We start from the raw sequence: 22,979 nt of genomic DNA, 5'->3' as shown, positions 1-22,979 counted from the left end.
TTTAATCTTAGAGAATGGCGGGAGGTATAATTACTGTTGATGGAACGGATTCCAAGAGAAGATATCAGACTAGCAGCTTAAGTCCACAACAGCAAAGAATGTGTTGAATCAAGTAATGAAACTGTAATCTACCAAATTTCTTGTTACATTTGGTTCTGCAAAATGCCTTTGCAGTGATATTTCATAGTCTAAAATTGCTTTAGTTCTCCATTCAAATAATGCAGTTTGTTGCACTTTAGGGTAAAGTGGCAGCAGTTTACTTCACCTACACATATATACTTATAGCATTGTAATTGTCTATCAAAATAACTTCAAGTCTGTAGCATTGTCTCAGTGTTGAAGTATCAGTAACCTTAAAAAAATGGAGTTGAGAAACCAAAAAAATGGCTGACTTTGCAAAATAATTTGTCCAAGAAAAGATTATTGTTTTTCATCATGGTGACCCTGACTTGGCTGGTTGGGTGCATACATAGATTAAGATGAATGCAGTTATTCCTTGGCTGGTGACTGCCTCTCTCAGGGCACATTCTCTCTAATGACATGATTGATAGGCTGTCCCAAATCTACAGAGGAACACATTAATCATTGCTATGACTGAATACAATCATCTGCTTCACCTGCAAAGTGATGGACAGAAATGGATACTATTTAGGTACTAACGTGATTCTCTGATTGGTCAGAGGCCTTAACTTTTTCAATGTCAACCTGAAAGGTCCATGATAAATGACATAGTTTTTGCCACCCTTCTGTTTGGAAAGCATAGTCCTTTGAGAATCATTGAGCTAGTATTTAACAAATAAAGAGAGTTATAGATATAAATATGAAATCTACAAGTAACCATTTTATATTTGCCATTGATCTTACAAGCATATCATTATGAAGTACTAAAATACATTTACATTGCTTCTTTATTACTCTTTTTTGATTCTGTGCAGTTAATGGTTTATTTTTAGTCTTTCAACTTGAAGACTAAAGCTTGACGCTTCAAGCTGGGGAGAAGGATGTGAACACATCACAGGATCTGCCATCTATTCCCATGAATAAGTGAATGCGTCTTTCTAATCCATTAGTCTAATGAAATCCCTTTGCACCACACTACTCTAGTAGTGAATTTTAAAACTCATGCTGTACCAATATCTAAAAATGAGTGTCACAAAATCATTTGAAAAGCCATTGTTGGGGCATGTACTCATTTTAAGATTGTTCATTTAATGCAGATTAAGTATGCATTGCAATTACATTAATTTCTATGTAGCTATAATGAACTATATGCATGAAAACATGGGCTATAACTTTTGACGAAATTACAAATCAAGTAGGATTGAAATATTTCAGTTTAATACAAGACCTAGAGAGAGACTTGGAGTAATTTCCTTGAAAATTATGCTGCCGTAGTTATGTGAATTGAAATCAAATCAGTTTTCCCAAGGTTTGGTTGGAAAACATTTCTGCCCATTTTGTACTGTCTGCCGGGCAAGCAGCTGACAAATCAAGGGCAAGTGAAAGAGTTGTGAGGTAGAGCAGATTGTTGTCAGTTCATTCATAAAACCTGATGTAGAAAATTTAATGTTCCATGCTTCAATGATAATCTCAGAAGGGTATGTTCATTTTAGTGAACTTTAACTTCCATAGAACATTACAGCACAGAAATAGGTCCCTTCGGTCCTCCTGTGCTGAACCATTTTTCTGCCAAGTCCCATGGGCCTGCACCCAGTCCAATAGAACCATACTGAAAACTAATTAACACTAAATTTAATGGCTCCGCTCTATTTTGATCCACATTGTGAACTTATCTGGGACAATTTATATTAATTCTATGGATGATTCCAAATCTTGATTAAAACAAAGCAAATTTTTAGCTCATTACTCCATCCTGGAATATAGCATTCACAGCTTTTGGAAAGGGGAGTATTTCTAAATATCATGTCACACTATTCTCATAGTCACATTTTATTTCAAATTTTAGTTGTATTTCTCAAGTTCAATAAAAGAATCACTGATATTTACATTGCTTTGTGAGAGCATTTTTATCTGAGAGTGGAAACATACAATATGATAATTTATTCCCTTAATGTCACTCAAGATAAATAATTTTAGTGGAGCTGGGGAAATCATGCTTGTAGTTTGTGGAAATATGTTCCCTTTTGCAAATGTTGAGACTTGGTTGCTTAACTCTGCTTCAGAGCCTCATTGGGTGTGCAGTGCCCAGGGACTTTCTGAGGCTGTGATGGATGTTAGAAGTTATTTTAACTTATATTTAATTAGGGAAGCCATTCCATCTATTTTAATGGATGTAACCCCCATCTCCAGAAATAAATCTAATTTGCAACCATGAAATAATTTATTTTGTGCTCTTCAAACGTAACAAGTTCCTGATTAAGTAAAGGTATGTTAAGTTTCATTAATATTACACCTCTACTCCTCTTAACTTTTTGTCCACTTAATAGAAATATTATGCATACTGCATAATTGTAGAAATTAAGATATGAATAAATTCTATATCTAAATATAAGGAGTGAGAGCTTATCAGCATTTTCTTCTATTAATTTGTAGTGATTCTGCAAAAAATGACTAAACTATCAAGCTGGAGTACACTTGATATTCACTGGGCTAGCTTAAGCTTCGACACATTTTTAATTAGGAGTTGTGGTGAATTTCCATATTGTAATGCAAGTTGAGTATTAATTGGATAATTTTCATTATTTTTGAATGTTAGTATTGAACCTTTGCTGAAGATCTCTGTTTCTACATGGATATTACAGTTCCTTGTCTACGATAATGCAATGTCAAATATCCAAACTCTTGAGTTTTGCAAATCTTACATGGTATCTTACTTAGTTCCTTCTAATGCTAGTTAATTGAGTTTTTTTAAATTTTATTTTTAAATTTAGACATACAGCATGGTAACAGGCCATTTCACCACACGAATCCATGCTGCCCAATATACACTCAATTAAGTTATAACCATGATGTATTTCGAAGAGTGGGAAGAAACTGGAGCCCCCAGGAAAAAAACCCATATAGACAGGGGGAGAAAGTACAAACTCCTTAGAGACAGCGCGGGATTCGAACACAAGTCTTGATCACTGGCGGTCTAAAGGCATTGAGTTAACTGCTATGCCAACTGTGCCGCCCAATTTTGGCAATAATGTGTGATACAAAACTGCTAGAATGGATTAAATAATGATGGGGGGGGGGGGTTAATTTCCCTCCAAAGGGCAAAATGATTACATATAAAGACAATTTAATCATGCAAAAAAAAACTTTAGGGATTCAGTAGCACAGTCCTGGTATCGTAATTTGGCAAGGTAATATGAGCCACATATTTCAGAAATGAGCTCTAAGATTTATTGAAAAAGGCATTGAAATTCTAATTATTTGTTAAATGCTGCAAGTGACACTTCCTTGATCAGTGCAGTTCCAGATTCTGGTGAAAGAATTCTTCTTCAGATCACCTTTAAACCTCTTAACCCTTACCATAAACCTATGGCCTCGACTGTGCAGCTTTGAGTTCCATTTAATGGTGCAGGTAGAAATTAGGAATGCACAAATGATATAACTATTTTGTAAGGGAAATTATCAGACAAATGGGCGTGACTTGTCTAATATTGAAATTTCACATAACTTCATCTGGAAAAGATGACAACTCTTGCAAAATCAAAATTAAATCAGTATCTTTGCCCATCCCTTGACAGAGTTATGATCTTTTCAGCCCAGGAACTTGTCCTTGGCGACTTTGATGCTTATTTTTAGGATAATTATATTTGTCCGCATTCTGATCATGCTCTTCTACACATCTCACAACTAAGGAACTTTTCAAATGCTTTTAAAAGATTATACTAATATCTACCATGGCCACTTCCTCTTGCAAACCATTCCATATAAGCACTAACCTCTGTGTGAAAAAACTTTCCCCTTTAAATTTCTCCCCCTCGCATTAAACCTATACCTACAATTTTAAACTCTTCCACCTAGAAGAAAATACTCTGATTATCTATCCTATCTACATCCCTCTTAATTTTATAAACCTCTGTATGATCATCTCCTGTAATCCAATGAGAATGAACCCTGTCTATCTAATCTCTCCTTTTAAGTAAAGCCCTCCAATCCAAGCAATTCTGGTGAATTTTGTCTGCAGTCTTTCCAATGCTACCTGGAATATGTGCAATGTGGTGACCCAAACTGTACAATACCCCAAGGATAGCATCGTCAAGTTTGATACAGCTTAAACTTTATTTCCCAACTCTTATACTTGGTACCTTGGCAAATTAAGGCAAGCATGCTGAATGCCTTCTTTATCACCCTATCTACTTATGTTGCCACTTTCAGGGAGCTATGAATGAATGCCCCAGTGATCCTTTGTACATCAAACTTCTGAGGTCCCTGCCAGTTACTGTTCGTGTTTTACATGCTGAAATATATTACCCCACATTTGTCTGCATTAAATTCCAAACTATTTTTATTCAGGAATTTCCTCTCTGTATTACACAGTCAGTTTGTTTTCATTTCTTTATTTGTTTACCTGTGTATGGTTTTTTTTGCTCTCCCAATAAGTGTAATTCTGCCTTGCCCAGAGGATAAAGAATCTGAAAATTAGCAGAAAGTTCATTTTTCTTACCTGATGTGTTGAAAGCACATTTTTCTTACCTGATGTGTTGAAAGCACATGCTTTTCAAATACTTAGTTAGACCATAAGACATAGGAGCAGAAAGAGATAATTCAAGCTATCGAGTCTGCCCCGCCATTTAATCACAATCTTATTTCCCCACAAACCCACTGCTCGGCCTTCTCCCCATAACCATTGATGCCCTATCAATCTCTACATTAAATACTCCGAATGACCTGGCATCCACAAATGCATGTGTCAAAAATTCCCCAGATTTACCACCCTCTCACTGAAGAAATGCCTCAGCATCTCTGTTCACAGTGGATGCTCTTTAGTCCCGAAGTTACGCCCTCTTGTTTTAAACTTTCCCACTTTGCAAAATAACCTTTCTACATCGACTCTGACTACACCTTTCAACATTATAAACGCTTCAATGAAATTTCCCTTCATTCTCCTAAATTCCAACGAGTACAGCCAAGAGCTGTCAAACACTCTCATATGTTAACACTTTTATTCTCAGAATCATTCTTGTGAATCTCCTCTGAATCTTCTCCAATGTCAGCATATCCTTTTTTTTTAAATGAAAAGCCCAAAACTAATCACGATACTCCAAGTGAAGTCTCACCAGTGCCTTATAAAACCTCAAAAATTACGGCCCTGTTCTTGACATGAATTCCAGGTTTGCATTTGCCTTCTTCACATGAAAGTTTGCCTTGAGGCTATCCTGCATGAAGACTTCCAAGCCCCTTTATATCTAGGAATTTTCAGTTTTCTCCCAATTAAAAAAAAATAGTCTGTTTATTTTTTTTCTACCAAAGTGCATAACCTTACACTTTTGGATATTGTATTTCATTTGCCACTTCTCTGCCCATCTTCTAACCTGCCTAAGACCTTTTCCAGCCTCCCTCTTTCCTCAAAGTAACCTGCTTTTCCACCTACTTTTGTATCATGTGCAAATGTAGCCATAAAGTCATTGATTCCATAATCCAAATGATTAATGTACAACATAAAAAGAAGTAGCCCCAACACTGGCCCCTGTGAAACATCACTAGCAACTGCTTTCCAACCAGAATATTGTCCCTGCTTTTAGACTGTGGTATCACCACAACAACCTTGCACTCAACGTTAGCAAAACCCAGGAGCTGATTGTAGACTTCACGATGAAAACAAGAACCAATCTTCATCAACAGGTCAGCAGTGGAGAGGATCAAAAAACTCAAATTCTTGGGTGCCAACATCTCTGAGGAACTGTCTTGAGGCCTCCATGTCGATGAAATCATGAAGAAGGCTAACCAGTAGCTGTACTTTTTGAGGAATTTGAGACTCTGTATGTCACCAGAGACTCAAAAATGCACCGCTGTCTGGTTTGGAGGTGCCAATGCACAAGACAAGAACCAAAATCCAGAGGCAGCATGGTGAGCATAGCAGTTAGCACAACACTGTGCCAGCAATCGAGAACAGGGTTCATATCCCACAATGTCTGAAAGAGTTTGTACATTCTCCCTGTGTCTGCGTGAATTTTCCCCGGGTGCTTCAGTTCCTCCCACCATTCAAAAATGTACTGGGGGGTGTAGGTCAATTGGGTGTAATTGAGCTGTGTGTCTAAATTTAATTTAAAAAAAAATTAATTTAAAATTTAAAATTAAAAAAAAATAATTTTAACTTAAAACTTATTAACTCAGCCAGCAACATCATGGGCACCAGTCTTTATTAAGGACATCTGCAAAAGACGGTTTCTTAAGAAAGCAGCCTCTATCCTCAAGGACCCCCACCTCCCTGATCATGCCCACTTCACCCTCCAACCACAGAAAGGAGGTACAGGAGCCTGATGACGAGTAACCAATGGCATAGAAGCAGATTCTTCTCCTGAATGATCAATAAACCAGAGACGCTACCTCACTTTTGCCTATATTTATTTATTTTGAAATGTAATTTATAGCAACATTTGTACTGTAATGCTGCCATAAAACAAATTTCTTGACATGTTCATGAAAATAAATTCTGATTCTGGCTCTCTGCTTCCTGCCAATCAGCCAATGCTAGTACATTTCCTGTAATACCATGGGTTCTTATCTTGTTCCTGTGTGGCACCTTGTCAAAGGCCTTCTGAAAATCCAAAAACACAACATCCATTGCATTTATTTTATCTAGCCTGCTATCACATCTTCAAATAATTCAAATATGTTTGTTAAGCAATATTTTCCCTTAAGGAAACCATACTGGATTTGACCTATCTTGTTATGTGCCTCCAAATGCTCTGTAACCTCATCCATGACCATTAACTCCAACATCTTCCCAAACACTGAAATTCAGGCTATAATTTCATTTCTGCTATCTCCATCTCTTCTTGGATCATGGGGAGACATTTGTGATTTTACAGCCTTCCGGGACCATATCAGCATTTATTGATTCCTCAAAGATCATTACCAATGCTTCCACAACCTCTATTGTTATTTCTTTCAGAACCAAAGGTGCAATCGATCTGGTTTGTGAGACTTATTCACCCTGAGACTATTCAGCTTTCTGAGCACCTTCTCTCTTGAAATAGAAACTACACTCACTTCAATGATGTCCTTTAACATCTGGCACACTGCTAATGTCTTCATAGAGAAGACTGATGCAAAATACTCATTTTGATCCTTTGCCATTTCCAGCATCATTTTCTAATCATCCAATATATGCTGTCACCTCTCTTTTATCTTTTATATACTTGAATAAACTTTTTGTATCCTATTTGATATTTTTTGTTGGCTTACTTTCATACTTAACACTCCTCTATCTCTCCACTATTTTTTGTTTCCTTGTATACCTCTCTTTTGCTTTGATGTTGGCTTTGACTTCCCTTGTCAGCCACAGTTATGACATTTTTCCATTTGAATATTTCCTTTTTTTTGTATGTATTCATCCTGCACCTTCCCCATTTCTTGCAGAAACTCCATCCATTGCTGCTCTGTGTCTTCCCTACTAATGTCCTCTTTCATTCCACTGTAATTCCCTTTACTACACTGAAATCCTACACATCTGACTTTAGTTTCTCCTTGTTAAATCTCAAATTGATATCAATCATATTGTGATAACTGCCCCCTAATGGTTCCTTTACTTTGAGTTCTTGAAACACCTTGGATGCATTACGTAGGCTTTCTACAAATTCACTCTCTGAATATCCAGTCCCATCTTGGTTTTCCCAATCTACTTGCATGTTAATATCCCACATTACTACCATAACATTGCCCTTCTGATGTGCCTCTTTTCATTTATCCTAGCTACTGTTTGGAGTTCTGTATATAATTGCTAACAGTGTCTTTTTACCTTTGCCATTTCTTATCTAACCCACAATGATTCTATATCTTCTGATCCTCTGTCACTGCTTTCTAGTGTGGTTCCTTATCAAAAAAGCCACCCCACCCCCTCTGCTTACCTGCCTCTCCTTTCGATTCACTGTGTATCCTTGAAATTAAGCTCCCATTGACATCCATCCTTTAGCCATGATTTTGTGATAGCCAGAACATCATACCTGCAATCTGTTGCTGTACTCTACTGTCATCCACTTTATTTCTTACGCTGCGTGCATTTAAGTAGAAAACCTTTTGCCCTTTGTTTATTACTTTTGTCTCTTGTGTCCCTGTTGCATTGCAACTCATCAAACTGGCTGTAATTTTGATCTTTCTACTTGTCTTTGCACACAAACTCCCTAGCTTCTGTCCCTGCTTGTGCACCAACCACCTCTTCACTTTGTTTCCCACACCCCTGTGAATCCAGTTTCAAATCCCCTCCCCCCAACAGCATTATAAAACCTCCCTGCCGTGATATTAGTTCCCCGCAAGTTCAGCTGCAACTCGTTTCCCCATAAAATGTTGAATAGACATCAAATATGCCTTGAATAAAGTTCCTGTAGTACTCTTGATATGAAGTGCTCTCCCTGAAGTACTTTTATATCTCATTACTGGTACTGAACATTAGAATTATGTTTGAGTGTTAAATCCATACTAAACAACTGGGAAGAGAGTCCCTGATTACCATTCAATTCACTTGTAGCTGGCCTGAAACAGACCTGTCTGAAAACATTTCCAAGCATGCCATTAATTACCAAGAAACCTGACATTTTAAATATCTACTAGGCTGCATGTGGAATTTTGCTTTTACATTGGCTTTGTGATGACACTGGACAACAAGAATTGCAGAAGGCAATTTTGTGCAATATTACATGTTCTGTACTATTGCATAAAAAATAAAGGAATCTTGAATTGGAGAAATAATGATGTATCCTTGCAGGAAGCAGATTCATATAATCTGTTAATATCCTCTTTTTTCCAAAGGTGCGCTTTTCTTTGGTAATAGGGGACCTTATGGAGGTTTATAAAAACATGAGGGGCATAGATAAGGTAAATAGTTGTAGGCTTTTTTTTCCCCCAGGTAAGGGATTCTAAAACTCGAAGGCATAAATTTCATGTGAGAGGGAAAGATTTCAAAGAGACTTGAGGGATACCTTCTTCACACAGAAGGTGGTGGGTATATGGAATGAGATTTCAGAGGAAGTGGGAGAGAGAGATGGGGACAGTTAGAACATTCAAAAGATATTTAGATAGGAACATGGGTATGAAAGGTTTAGATGGATATAGGTAGAATATAGGTAAATGGGACTGGCCTGGATGGCACGAACAAGTTGGGCAGAGGGTGTTATGGAACTCTATGACTCTCAGTGGAGTTCCTCTCAAAGTTCAACATTAATAATACTTATTTTGCCACACCATAAGCGCCTTTGAACTATTTGTTGGCTTTGTTTTCTGCGAATGTGTTTTCATCAAACTGAAAACATTGTAGTTAACTTTTGAGTTCATTAGGTTATTGGTAATAAAAGATGTTATTTAATTTTCCAAAGCACCCAATGTTGGTAAATACATTGAACCATCAATATTTTTACACTTAATTTTGTATTTGGGAATTTGTTTCTTAAAGCACCTTCTAAACACATTAATCGAGAAAGAGAAAAGAAAGCAGGAACCTTAATTGTACATTTTTTTGAGAAGGGTCTATATAATTAAATGCTGACGGTTTAACTACAGCCCTTGAATCCATGGAGATATTTGTTGAAATTTATAGCAGATGATGCAATTCAAGGCCTTCAGCAAAGAAGTACCAAATTGCCTTATACAAAAATGCTAGAGAAACTCAGCAGGCGGGGGGCATGGCAAGATGGCGTAGGGAACAGACGTGCCTTCCAGACCTCTCCTGACTCTGATTTATTGTTTTGTCTTTAAATGCCCGTTAAAGTTCTTTTAAAAGTTTATAAATAATAAGAGGTGCTGGATTAGTGCCTAATGGTTTATATGCAAAAAAAAGGTAAAAGAAAACATCAATAGACTGTTAAAAAGCTACATTTTCCGAAATTGTCTGAGCCTACTTGTTTACAAGAAGCCAGGACTCAACGTAGAATGGATCCAGAAGAAGACGTACAGAATTCGGCATTGAAACTCCGTTTTAAACCGGTAAGGCTCTCTGAAGGTCGCATTCAGCAGCTTTCAGAACAAAGAGCTGGTCGGGTGCCAGTATTTCACACAACGGCCACTGTGAGTGCTGTTACTGAGACTTTGACAGTTGAATCAGCTGGGGCGCCACCAGCTGGAGAGTTAAAGAGCTGTCATTCGATTGCTACAGTGGTGGCGCTGCAAAATGCATCTTCAATTACAACGGTTTTTCCAGACATCGATTCAGTGAAGATGATTAAAGAGATTTGGCTTAAAGATAACCCTGATCTTCAGTCTCCTGGCATTGCTGGGGGGACTTTGAGAGGGATTTTTATACGAAGTCAAACTGCTAGAAAAGATACTAAATTAAGGGAAGGGACAGAAGATCCCGTGGTCTCTAAGGAACAGCAAGACCCCATTATGCCTGAATCTACTTCTGTTGAAATGTTTGTTAAGGATCTTGAAGATAAGATATATTCTGTATTGAGTCACTTAGCTAATTTTGTGAACCCGTTTATTTCCAAGATTAATGCGATGGCGGAAGCCATTAATGGAGCTTTTAAGCTTGAAACCATTGAAAGATTTGAAATGTATGATCAAGGTTTAGTCGATGTACAGGATCAACTGCAAGATGAAAATAGAATAATTGAAACATTGCAGATCCAAAATAAAAATTTAGCAAAAAAGGTTGATGATTTGGAGAAACAATCTAGACAGAACAACGTGAAAATTGTTGGTTTGCCAGAAGGCATAGAAGGACCAGATCCAAGAAAATTTTTTACTGAATGGATTCCACGAGTGTTAGGACAGGATAAATTCCCTGAAGGTTTAATACTGGAACATGCTCATAGAGTTTTAAGAAGAAAATCTTTTTCAGGACAGAATCCAAGACCTGTTCTGTTCCGTTGTTTAAACTATTGTGACAGAGAGACAATTTTACGTACGGCTATTAGAAATGCCCAGCAAAATAGATCTCCTTTGATGGTTCAGAATAATCCTGTTTTCTTCTATCAAGATTTGAGTCAAGAAATTATGTTTCAACGACGCGAATTTAATTCTGTGAAAGAACGGTTGTGGAAAAAAAGACATAAGACAACATTCAGGTATCCTGCGGTACTGAAGATTTTTCAGGATGGAAATCAGCCAAAGTTCTTTGACAATTCTAAAGAGGTTATGGACTTTGCTCAGTCTCTACCAATCATGCAGTTTCAGGAACGATGTAGTCCTTCAAGGTCTCCAAAGAGAGTAGAGATATAAGGTGGGATCCAGATTTTTAAAAGAAATGGAAGCAATGGTGACCGAAGTGGTAACGTTGATTTAAAAAAACAAATCTTTTATCTTTTTTTGGAGAAAGTTTAAATAATGATGATAGTTTAATGAAATGGGAGTTGGGAGAGGGAACTGGGTGGGCACTAGTTTCCAGAAGTCATCAGCTACCTGTGAGTTATCTCACACCCAATATTTTGGGGGAGTTACTGCTTTGGGCGGTTTAAACAGGAGGAGGTAGTCGTGACCTCCGACCTGTTTTTTTTTCTTTTTAATTTTTGGGTTAAGAAGTGAAGGTTTTTTTAAATTTTTTAAAAAATAAATATTTTTTTTTAACTCTTTTTGTTTTCTGATTGTAATTGAGAGGGAATTAGGTGGTTTTTTTCTCTCCTTTTTTTCTCTCTTTTTTTTGGGGGGGTTCTCTTTTTTCTCTCTTTTTTAAGAGGATGATGTCACAGAAGATAATAAGTCAAAAATTGAGGATGTTGAATTAGATGAAGAGGAAGATGAGGGGAAAGGTGATAAGAAGAAAAAGAAGAAAACCAAGTACAAATGCATTGAGGGAGAAGAGTTTAATAAAATTAAGTTAATTTCGATAGAGAATTTTGAAGATGTTATAAATGAAGAATATGGAGAATTTTATAAGAATTTGAACTTCTTTTTTTTTCTTTTTTTATATAAGGGGAGGGGAAGGGAATAAAAAGTTTATCTGATTGTTTTTCTAAGGGATGTTTTTGTTCTCTCGATGAATTATAAAGGAAACTTGGTATTAATGGAAATTCTGTATTTATGTATTATTAATTATGATTTTTTGTATAACAGATATGTGATTGATATATGATTTTAATATTTGAACTTAGTTTTAAAGTGGATTTCATTTGTTAAATACATGTATTATGTTTGATTTAAATATATGTTTAAGGGTATTATTTTAGTATTGATATTTTTTTTGTTAGTAATATTTTTTGTTAAGTTTTATCCTTTTTGTAAGTGGGGTTTTTTCTATTTTATTTACAACATTGTTAATTAATTCTTCACTCTTTATTTTGGTGGGGGGAGGGTTGGACTAATTTTAAATTAGATGATTAATGTTGTGTTATAATTATTGGGGGGGGGTTAATTTGTGTAGTTTAATGATGTAGTATTCTAATTTTTATTATCTTATTTTTTATTATTTCTTTAAATGTAATTTTTTTTATTCATGTCATAAAATTTTAAATAAAGTTTAAAAAAAAAGAAACTCAGCAGGCCAGTTTCTTTAGCACTTTTGTGTACCTCATTAGGCCCCAGCATTTATTTGTAGATTTTTTTGTTTACCAACACCAAACTGGGCAGTAATAACTGTAGAAAAAATGAGAAATCCAAACTAAAGGACGGATGGTTTTGAAACAATGAAACTTCTGAATGTAACACCAAAATGTATTGCCTTAAGACATTTGTACACTCAGTGCTGATGATGGATGCATTGATACAGTATATAAAGAAATATTTGGAAAAGTGGATCTGATAACAAGTGATGTGATGGAGGTAATTGGACAGGAGAGATGGTGATGTTTTTGGCAATTAACTTAAATTTGACAACAGGACAGTTATAAAACAAATTGGAAATTCCCATCCTTTGAATGGAAACAGGGCAGTAAACTTTTGGTACTTTAGTGTGAAAGGTCATTTGTATTGTCTTTTACCAAGCTTCCTCTGTGCAAACAGAACTATTTTGTATTGCTGATATTAAAAGAAATTTGAGTATGGAGGATCCAGAACTAACATTTGGGTTGTATTCAGCATTTAATTTTTCAATAAAATTGTTGTGTATAATGCACAAAAAGAATTTGACCCTGCAGTATGATTTCTATGCAATTTCACTTATTAAAAACATGATTTTTTAAATATATTACATTAACAGGGAGTTAAATAGTGCAAGCATATTTGCTGTTGGTTGCTCTTCTGTGCTCATTTGAATAGACAGGGACTTTTAGTAGTCTTATTAACTCGCAGATTGTACATTTAAGTTATCTTTGGGGGGAAAATGTAATTGTAATTTTTCTTATTTACATTAAATTCATGTTAAATAATAAGTAATTTTTTTCCTTGTTCTAACAGTATATTTCTCACAGACAATGACTCCACTGCACAGGAGAAAGACAGCTTGGCTGAATTGACTAAGCAAAAATTAAGTATGATGCTCTTGGATATCTGCTATCAGCCAGATGGTTATGAGTACCTGAGGCAAATTTTTCACATCATCCAACTCAATGAGGTAGGGAAATGGTCTTTTAACAAGCAATTAGATATTTATTGGCCTGAGACAGTATCAGCCACCAGCTAAAGTTTAATCAGGTGACATACCTAAATATAATCAGTTGCAAATCCTCATTAAACGTGAGGGGAAAGCTTTATATAACAATGCTGTTCAAAATATATTTCATATAATTGCATGTGCTGTAGAGATTTACCTTGCCTGTGAGTATTGAATTATTTTATGATGGCTAATATGTGATAAACTAAAGGTATGCTGCAATTAAATATCACAAAGATAGTTTTCTGGAGAAAATAGCTTAAGCTTCTCTGCGCATTGTGTGAAGTAGTTATCTGCCATTTCAGAGAGTAATCTTCAGCAGTATCTAATTTTTTGCATTTCAAAAACTATTGATTATGCTTTAACCATCTAACTTATATTGATCAGTCATCATCAATATCTTGAAGTTAATATTTACCCCAGCTAAATAAGTTCTGTAGGATTATGCCTGAGCTTAGTGTCCTGTGGTGAGCGACTCTGTCACTTGACTTGACATTGCCGCTCCACAAGTATTGGAGGAGTGAAGAGTATGATGCCTCATGTACCTGGATGAGTGTAGCGGCACATTCTGCTGGCTTCAAAGATGATCACAAGTTTTTGGAGGTGCAACTTCTTTGCTGCGTCATTGGAACCACACCACTGGACTTCAAATACTGATAGCGAGCAGGACAGGCTGTTTACATCTGGCTCAGATTAGTATGGATGTGGGGCAATAGTGGGCTGCCATTTCAGGCTAATTGCAAGAATGATCAAAGTGGAGGACAATAGTTGGAAATGAATATATTAAAACATTCTGTAAAAGTATAAATAATGCATCAGTTAATTTTTATTTGTCTTAATGCAATGAAATATTGTCATTTTCTGGACATCGATGGTGGTAAACTTGTTCTGAATGGCATAATAATCCATAATCCCAAGGGTGGCATGGTTGGTGTAAGGGTGGCACAGTTAATGTAGCGGTTAGTGCAACACCTTTGCAGTGCCAGGGATCAGGACTGGAGTTTGAATCCTGTGCTGTCTGTAAGGAGATTGTACTTTCTCCTCATGTCTATGTGGGTTTTCCCCAGCGACTCTGGCTTCCTCCCACCATTCAAAACATATTGGGGGGGGGGGGTGGGGGTGTAGGTTAATTGGGTGTAAACTGAGCTGCATGGACCCATAGGCCGAAATGGCCTGTTTCTGTGCTGTATGCCTAAATTTTAAATTTAAAATCTTTTAGAAGATCGGTTTAAAAATAGTCTACAAATTCAAAGAAGCAAGTTCATTCCATGATTTGTGAGATTCAAAATGATTGCTGTATTTTATTTTTCCTCCAGGATTGGTTGAAGCGACAGATTTATTCTCGCGATTCTTCAGATGGAAATGGGGCACCACAGAAGCCTCGGACACTTGCTTTGCATGGGTTTCAGCAATCTTTGATGTTTAACCCTTTGCATGTTTTCAACCATATTGGTTCTACTAACTTTAACAAGGTAAATGAACAGTAAAAGCAACTATTGGAAGGAGATCCACACAAGGATTATTGATCTGTCATTAAATATTTATCAATGTTTGTCTTTGTTTAACAAAAGATAGAGATCTTTTTGTCATATGACAGCCTTTCAATGTCTTCAGATGCAAGGTGCTACAAGATAGGATGCTGCACATGATTTCTCTCCGTTCTCAAAAGAGATTATGCCTATCCCTTTCATGATGCCTTTTAATGCAGTTAATCTCTGTTCCTCTTGTTTCATGGTTATACAATACATAGCAGTGGTCAATATCTGATAGCAATATTCATATTCAATTGCCTATTATTTGACATTGAACTAAAGACTTTGTAAATTAGTATGAAATCATACATCATTTTCTTACATGTAATAGTTTATCTGCTTTTGTTACTGACTTTTCTTTATAATTCATTTTTTTTTAGTTTCTCCCAAATCAATTTTAAAGTTAACATGTATGTTATCTTTATTTACAGATAAGTTTGTCATTTCCGTTAATTGCTTGTCCTTCACCAGAAAGCTGGTTAATTTGAACTCATGATTTTCACATCCACAACAGCTTCTCTAGCATCAGCTAAAAAGAAATACAGAATGGTTACAGGCCATTATGGCCCAGGAGTCCGTGCTACCCAATTTACATCCAATTAACCTACACCCTGGTATATTTTTAATGGTGGTAGGAAACCAGAGCCTCATCCGGGGAAAACCCATCCAGACACGGAGAGAATGTTAAAAACTCCTTACAGGCAGTGCGGGATTTGAATATCAGTTGCGATTGCTAGTGCTATAAAGGCATTGTGTTAACCACTTCACAAACTATGCTGCCCTTAGTAATATTGAAAAAATATTAGCATCATATCCTTCGCAAACCATGGGATGATGAAACCTGACATAATTAAACAAAATTTAATTAGAACCAGGATACCCTGAGTCCCAGGAGAGGCTGAGAACATAGAACCATTCTGCTCACCATGTCTATGGTGTCCATGATGCCACTCTAAACAAATCACACCTGCCTGCATACTATCCATTTCCCACTATTCCCTGCCTAATCATGTGTCTTAAATGTTGTTATCAAACCTGCTTCTGCCATTTTCCCTGGTAGTGTATTCTAAGGACCTACTTCTTTCTGTTTTACAAGACCTTACCTTGCACATCTCCTTTAAACTTTGCCTCAAAAATCTTAAACCTATGCCCACTAATATTTCATCTTACTACTCTGGGGAAAAAAAATAAAGACTCTGATCATGTTTCTCATAATATTAGAAATTTCTATCATCTAATGATCCAAGTTTGTCCAACCTCCGCTACACTCCAATCTATCAACATCCTGGTGAACCTCCTTTGTACCCTGTTTAAAGCCTCCACATCACTTGACTCCAGCATGTACAGATTTTCTTGTTTAACACCCATATGGTAGGATGACCTGAACTGCTCAGGATACTCCAAATGTGATCCTAACCAAAGTATTATTGCAGCTGCAAGATGACTTCCCGGCCTTTATACTTAATGGCCTGACCGATGAATGAGAGCATTCCATACACCTGCTTTACCACTTTATCCACGTGATGCTGCTTTCAAGGAGCAATGGACATGCACATCTCGATACTTCTGATCATTTCTTCTCCTCAGGGTTTTGATCTTTATGATTTCCTTTTACATTTGACATCCTAAGATGTAATGCTTTATACTTTTCCAATTTAAGTTTCATCTACCATTTCTCAGGGTAAATTTTCAAATGATTTGTATCCTGCTGTATCCTTTGACAACCTTCATCATTATCCACAAATTCATCAGTTTTCATGTCGTCTGAACACTGACCCATCAGATGACCAACATTTTCTTTCACATCATTAATGTCTATTACATATCTGTACTGGGAGAGATACCACTGGTCCATTCAGAAACCTCTACCTCTGTTTTCCATGATCAAGCCAATTCTGGATCCAGTTTAGAAATTTACCATAGATCCTATGTATTTTAGCTTTCTGGACCAGTCTATCATGGGAGATCTTGTCAAATACTTTACTAAAGACTATGTAGACAACATCCACAGGCCTCCTGTCATCAGACATAATATCACTTTCTTAAAAAATGATCAAATTTATGAGACTGGACCTCCCCCATACAAAGCCAAACTGACTATCCTTAATGTCCGTCCTTTTGAAAATGCAAATTAATCTTGTCCCTAAGAATCTTATCCAATAATTTCCCTGTTAGCACTGTTATGTTCACTGGTTTATCCTTAGCTGGATTGTCCACGTTGCCCATCAGAAAACAAAAGTACAACATTGTCTGCTCTTAAAGATTTCTGGCACTTGCTAAAAAGGTCAGAATGTTCTCTGTGCAACCCCCAGGAATTCCTGATGAAGAGTTCAGATGAAGTGCTCAGACCTGAAAACAACAACTGTGTATTGCTTTCCATGGATGCTGCATGGCTTGCTGAGTTCCTCCAGTACTTTTGTTGATTGTTCCAGTTTTTCCATGTCTGCCGATTTGTTTACTTGCCCTTCTCCATACCAAGTTATTCAAATAACTACAATATCACAATTCCAAGTATCTGCTTTACTTATTATACTTGTAACATTAAAATGATACACGCCATGTCTACTGTGTTCTTTTTCCTAGTCCTGCCTATTCATCCAAGAAGGTTTCCTTGACTTAACCCTACCTTATCAATCACTCCACCTTCTGATCTACCGCTCTGGTTCCCATCCCCTGCCACACTAGTTTAAACCCAAGTAACACCACCAAACCTCCCTGGAAGGATGTTGATGTCCCTCCAGTTCAGGTGTAGTTGGTCCTTGGTGTATGGTGCCACCTAACCAGGAAGATACCCTGATATCCAGGTATATATCCCTTCAACAGTGGCTTTTTTGTCGTGCATTCAACTACAGTAGCTTCCTATTGATAGACTCACCAGCACATGGAACAATCTTACAATTGCTGTCTACAATCCTAGATGCCCTGTATTTTAATTTTCTATCTAAATCCCCAAATTTTCTTTGCAAGACCTCATCTGTCTCTCCACCTATGTTGTCATTACTAAAATGAACCATGAATTGTGGCAGAATGACCTGTACCCACTCCGAGACATCATTGACGATGGCACCAGGAAGGCAACACAACCTGAACACTTGCTTGCAACCACAAATTGCCTATCCATGCCTCTGACTATAGACTCTCCGATCATGACAGCTTATCTAAACTTTGACCTTCGCTGCTAATCAACAGAACCATTGTAGTGCCGTTGATCTGGTTGCTGCCTCCTTGAGAGGACATCTCTTCCAAATGTATTCAGAATAGTGTGCCTGTTAGGAGAATACTTACAGAGGAATACCTGCACTGCCTGCCTTCCCCTAGCAGTCACCCATCAGCCTGAACTAAATTTCCTGTTCTCCTTGTCCACTTACTAGCTTATGTTCAAAATCTGCCCATATCATGAACACCTTCGTGAACAAGACAAGACCAAAGATTTTTATAAACTCATACATTTTTAGCAATTGATCTGAATACAGATCTTTATTTAAGAAGGGTGATAGGGTACATCCATTCATGATGCATTCCTTGCATCCAGACATAAATATCAGTTAACTCCATACAATTGTTGTTGTTCATCATGGTAAGTTTTTTTTCTGGATTTAATAATTAAAAAAAAATGAGCATACATCCTTCTATAACTTAAAATATCTTCCTGAGAACTTGCCCATTAAAAAAATGGTATTATTGCATGAAAAAGCAGGAGCAATACAAATTACTTTGGCTTTTTAAACTAATGGATAGAGCACCAAATTAATTTATAAACTAGTTTTCATCTATTGGAATAAAGGCTTCATCTATGTACATGATTAATATCTTCTGTCTCAGCCCTTGTTCAGGTCCGCCCTACTTCTTATTCAGTTCATTACAGCTGGGACTATAATTTACTGATCATATTAGCTCTGATTAATAACTAACAGTTCTTTATTTTCATATATCAACAGTCAACTATAACTGAATGGAATGTGGATTGGTCAAAAGTACTGCATGGTAATCTGGGACTCAGTCAATTGACCTTCAGGACACTGCTAGCAAACAGGTAATAGCCTCTTTCCAGAGCTGACTATCATGTTAAGTTTGAATGTCATTTTATTTTGCATCTTTTTCTGGCATTTTTTGAAGAATTAAATGTTTGTGTGATTTGTGCAGCAACATTGAATCATAAATCTGATCATAAAAACATCATACAGCAGCATAATGTTCACCAAGTAATGCATTTCTGCTCTTTTTTTCCCCTGTACTTAGATTATCAATTCATGATTTAATTTGGTAATCCTTGAAATGCCAACAATTTAACATTTTTTTTGATATTTTCCCAGCATTTAATTTTGTTCCTTATTTCACAAGAAGATAAACATTATCAGCGAACCTTAATGGACACATATGATCACTTTTCCATTTTATTGATGCTTCTTTATTTGTCCAATTTGTGGGAACCGATGATTTTATAGTCTTAGTTTCTTTTCATACATTGTATAATATGTAATGGGCTGTATTAAAAGGTATACAGACATTTAGTCGACACCTGGTGTAAAATAGATTTTATTGTCTTGCTGTTATTACAATACTTGCTATCTTCCAAAAAATTCTTAAAGTTTGATTTTATTTTTGCCTGCAAATCCTGGTAGAAATTTGGTAGTTGCACAGGTGAGTTTCTCCTATTGATTCAGGAATCTTCTACATCCTATATTGTATTTTTGATTGCATAAACAAATGATTAGAAATATATTGTTTTGGAAGTTGAGGTTGAGGAAACTTTCTTGTGATTTTGTAGAGGAAGCTGCCATATAACCATTTACGGAGCAGAAACAGGCCATGTTGGCCTTTCGAGTCCGCACCGGTTCACTGATTTTGTGCGCCCTTTTCAGGGATTGGTCCCGGTAGATTTTCATTCAATAACAATGGGCAAATTCAATGCAGGTGGAATCAGTCATAGAAATGTTTGTGATGTTGGAGGACTAACTGTCAGGGACAAGCCATGGCTGTCAGGTCTCTGGAATAAAGCCTGGCCTTGTGGTCAAGATGAGAAGGGAGGGTGGGAAGTGGAAGGCTGCATATCATGATTTTTTTTTTCATTCACAAAGTGAAATATGAAAGCAAAAAATATCAGTCCCAAAGATCATGTTCTTACCCAGAGGAAAAACCAAATAAATCCTGTTGGCACATGAGGTGGGAATTTTCTCAGATGGGTAATGCTTACTCCATATGCTGATTATTGGGAACTTTTTGCATTAAAAGAAGTGATCTAAATCTAGTTAGAATGACAACCATCATTCTAGCAACTTTGAATTATTTATCGTACTTCCTGACAAATATGTGATATTTATTATATTAAATCTGGTTCATTTCAAAACATGTGAACACTTCACAATAATGGTAATGTAGAAATAAAGTCTGTTGTTAATTTATCAGAATAAACCTAAGTTTATTTAAGCCTGAGTTGTGACTTCAGAGGGTTGGTTTTCTTATTAAGTCTAGAGAATTGTTTTGCACGTTGAGGCTCTGGTTCATTTTCTGTTAATGTGCCTTGTTATCGTTCAGGTACAAGATGCAAAAAAAATAGTGTCTCATATCTTTTGCTCTGAGTAGTGATTGGAAAGACTTATTCACTTCATACACGCTGGTTACCTTTGAATGATGCCAGGTGAAATATCAAAATACTATATAGTCAGGAGAATATTGAAATTGGTCTGAAACTTTAAATGCAACTAATTAATTTAGCTCTTAATCAGTGTCAAATTTATTGAAAATTACTCTAATTTATAATTCTTTATGAATGTGAGATTTATCAGAATACATTCAAATGCACTAATTTACAGGAGGGAAAAATAACACGAGACTAAATAATTATCCTGATTGAAATAAACATCCTTTAGATTGGATTAAGTACATTTAAGAATTTTTGCAGACCAAGTATTCTTTAAAGATGCTGCCATCTCTATGTTATTTAGTAGCAATGGCCCAGTCTGAATATGTCACCAGTTAACATTGATACCTTTACCTTATCAGATTATATAATTTTTTTATTGCTAGTTTGTCAATATTTTCTCCAGACTTTTAAATTTGGTACTATTTGAATGGGTATTTCAACATTTGTTTTCCTATCTAAACATTTGTTGTTCAGTCTAATATGTCCTTCAGAACATGTTTTAATATAACAGAGTGATGATTAATAAAATACAGTAAAATCCCCATTACCCGGCACCTATGGGGATCGCGGATGCCTAAAATGCAGAATTTCCAGTTGACTGTGACTCACTCTTACAATGCCTAACTAATTCTTCTTTGGCTTGGCTTCGCGGACGAAGATTTATGGAGGGGGTAAATGTCCATGTCAGCTGCAGGCTCGTTGGTGGCTGACAAGTCCGATGCGGAACAGGCAGACACGGTTGCAGCGGTTGCAGGGGAAAATTGGTTGGTTGGGGTTGGGTGTTGGGTTTTTCCTCCTTTGCCTTTTGTCAGTGAGGTGGGCTCTGCAGTCTTCTTCAAAGGAGGTTGCTGCCCTCCAAACTGTGAGGCGCCAAGATGCACGGTTTGAGGCGATATCAGCCCACTGGCGGTGGTCAATGTGGCAGGCACCAAGAGATTTCTTTAGGCAGTCCTTGTACCTTTTCTTTGGTGCACCTCTGTCACGGTGGCCAGTGGAGAGCTCGCCATATAACATGATCTTGGGAAGGCGATGGTCCTCCATTCTGGAGACGTGACCCACCCAGCGCAGCTGGATCTTCAGCAGCGTGGACTCGATGCTGTCGACCTCTGCCATCTCGAGTACTTCGACGTTAGGGATGAAAGCTCTCCAATGAATGTTGAGGACTAATACACTTGCATTAATTCTACATCATTTAAAAGAGAAAAGACAGAGCAAAATGTGAAAGAATTTGAAAAAAAAATCAGTATTGTAGTCCTTAATTATGTAAAGTTCACTTTAATAAGGTAATTCCAATAATTTACAAAATTTAACTTCAAACCCTGATCGCTGGTGCTGTGCTAACTATTGCTAACCATGCCATTGTCATAAGTAACGCCTGCGCATCATATTGACATCCTGTCTCACCACCACACCAGTGTCCCAGTCAGACCCTCGGCACAACCCAACTCATTTCCTCCCCAGTGTCCCTGTCAGGACCTCGGCGCACCGTACTTTAAATTCAAACTCCAGTTGCTGGCTTTGTAGTGGTGTTGCAGTAGCCACTGCACTAATGTGTCATTGTCATAATTAACCTTCTCCCCCAAGTTTTATGATAAAGCCTTACAAATATACTTAGTAATATACTAATAAAGACAAAGGCCCTTACCAGGCAGGGTTAGGGAGACACTTCAGGTAATCACCCCAGCGGTGAGTGACATCGGCCAAGTCTTCATCTTGGGCACCGCCATTTTATTCAAACACAACTTTATTGAAACTTTATTCAAACAGCTACCACGAGCAGGGTGCAATTAGGGCGCTCTGCAGGCTGAATGTTTGCTCCCAAAGGGTTGTGTATGCTTTGGAGAACCCTTTTACAATTTTAAACTTTGATTTAAACTTGGTGCAAATACAGTAAATGTCATAGTTCAAAAACACCATGCATTTTTCTTATTGAGTAAATCATGAAATGTATCCTGTAGTGCCATTACATATTTTCCTCTTCTCAAGAACTTTTACAACTATGATTATTGAAGTTAATATAATGTGGCGCATAAACCATGTGGAGCTAAGGGACAGCAGATCAACATGGTGTTTTATTATAATTTATTGCTAAATGAGTTTGATGAATTTCAAAAATATCTCAAAGGCTTTTCTAATTACATAAGTAGAATGCCAATGCTGCTAACTTGAT

At 36.8% G+C, this 22,979-nt stretch overlaps 1 protein-coding gene across 11 annotated transcripts in view; it reads left to right on the top strand.

Moving 5' to 3' along the window:
- The window catches only part of kiaa0825 (KIAA0825 ortholog), a 313,741-nt gene that overhangs the window by 125,558 nt on the left and 165,204 nt on the right, over window positions 1-22,979 (top strand). For 10 of the 11 annotated variants that reach the window (XM_069891196.1, XM_069891206.1, XM_069891301.1 and 7 more), the window contains exons 17-19: window positions 13,438-13,594; window positions 14,950-15,105; window positions 19,104-19,198. In XM_069891196.1, the coding sequence (XP_069747297.1) occupies window positions 13,438-13,594; window positions 14,950-15,105; window positions 19,104-19,198 (408 nt within the window). Of the gene's footprint in view, window positions 1-13,437; window positions 13,595-14,949; window positions 15,106-19,103; window positions 19,199-19,478; window positions 20,514-22,979 lie in introns of those variants that run through there. The other variant, XM_069891246.1, reaches the window with a different exon arrangement.

The sequence above is a fragment of the Narcine bancroftii genome, chromosome 1, assembly GCF_036971445.1.
Source record: "Narcine bancroftii isolate sNarBan1 chromosome 1, sNarBan1.hap1, whole genome shotgun sequence".
Lineage (NCBI taxonomy): Eukaryota > Metazoa > Chordata > Chondrichthyes > Torpediniformes > Narcinidae > Narcine > Narcine bancroftii.
The sequence above is the reverse complement of the archived record's forward strand: the minus strand, read 5'-3'. Positions and strand labels throughout refer to the sequence as shown.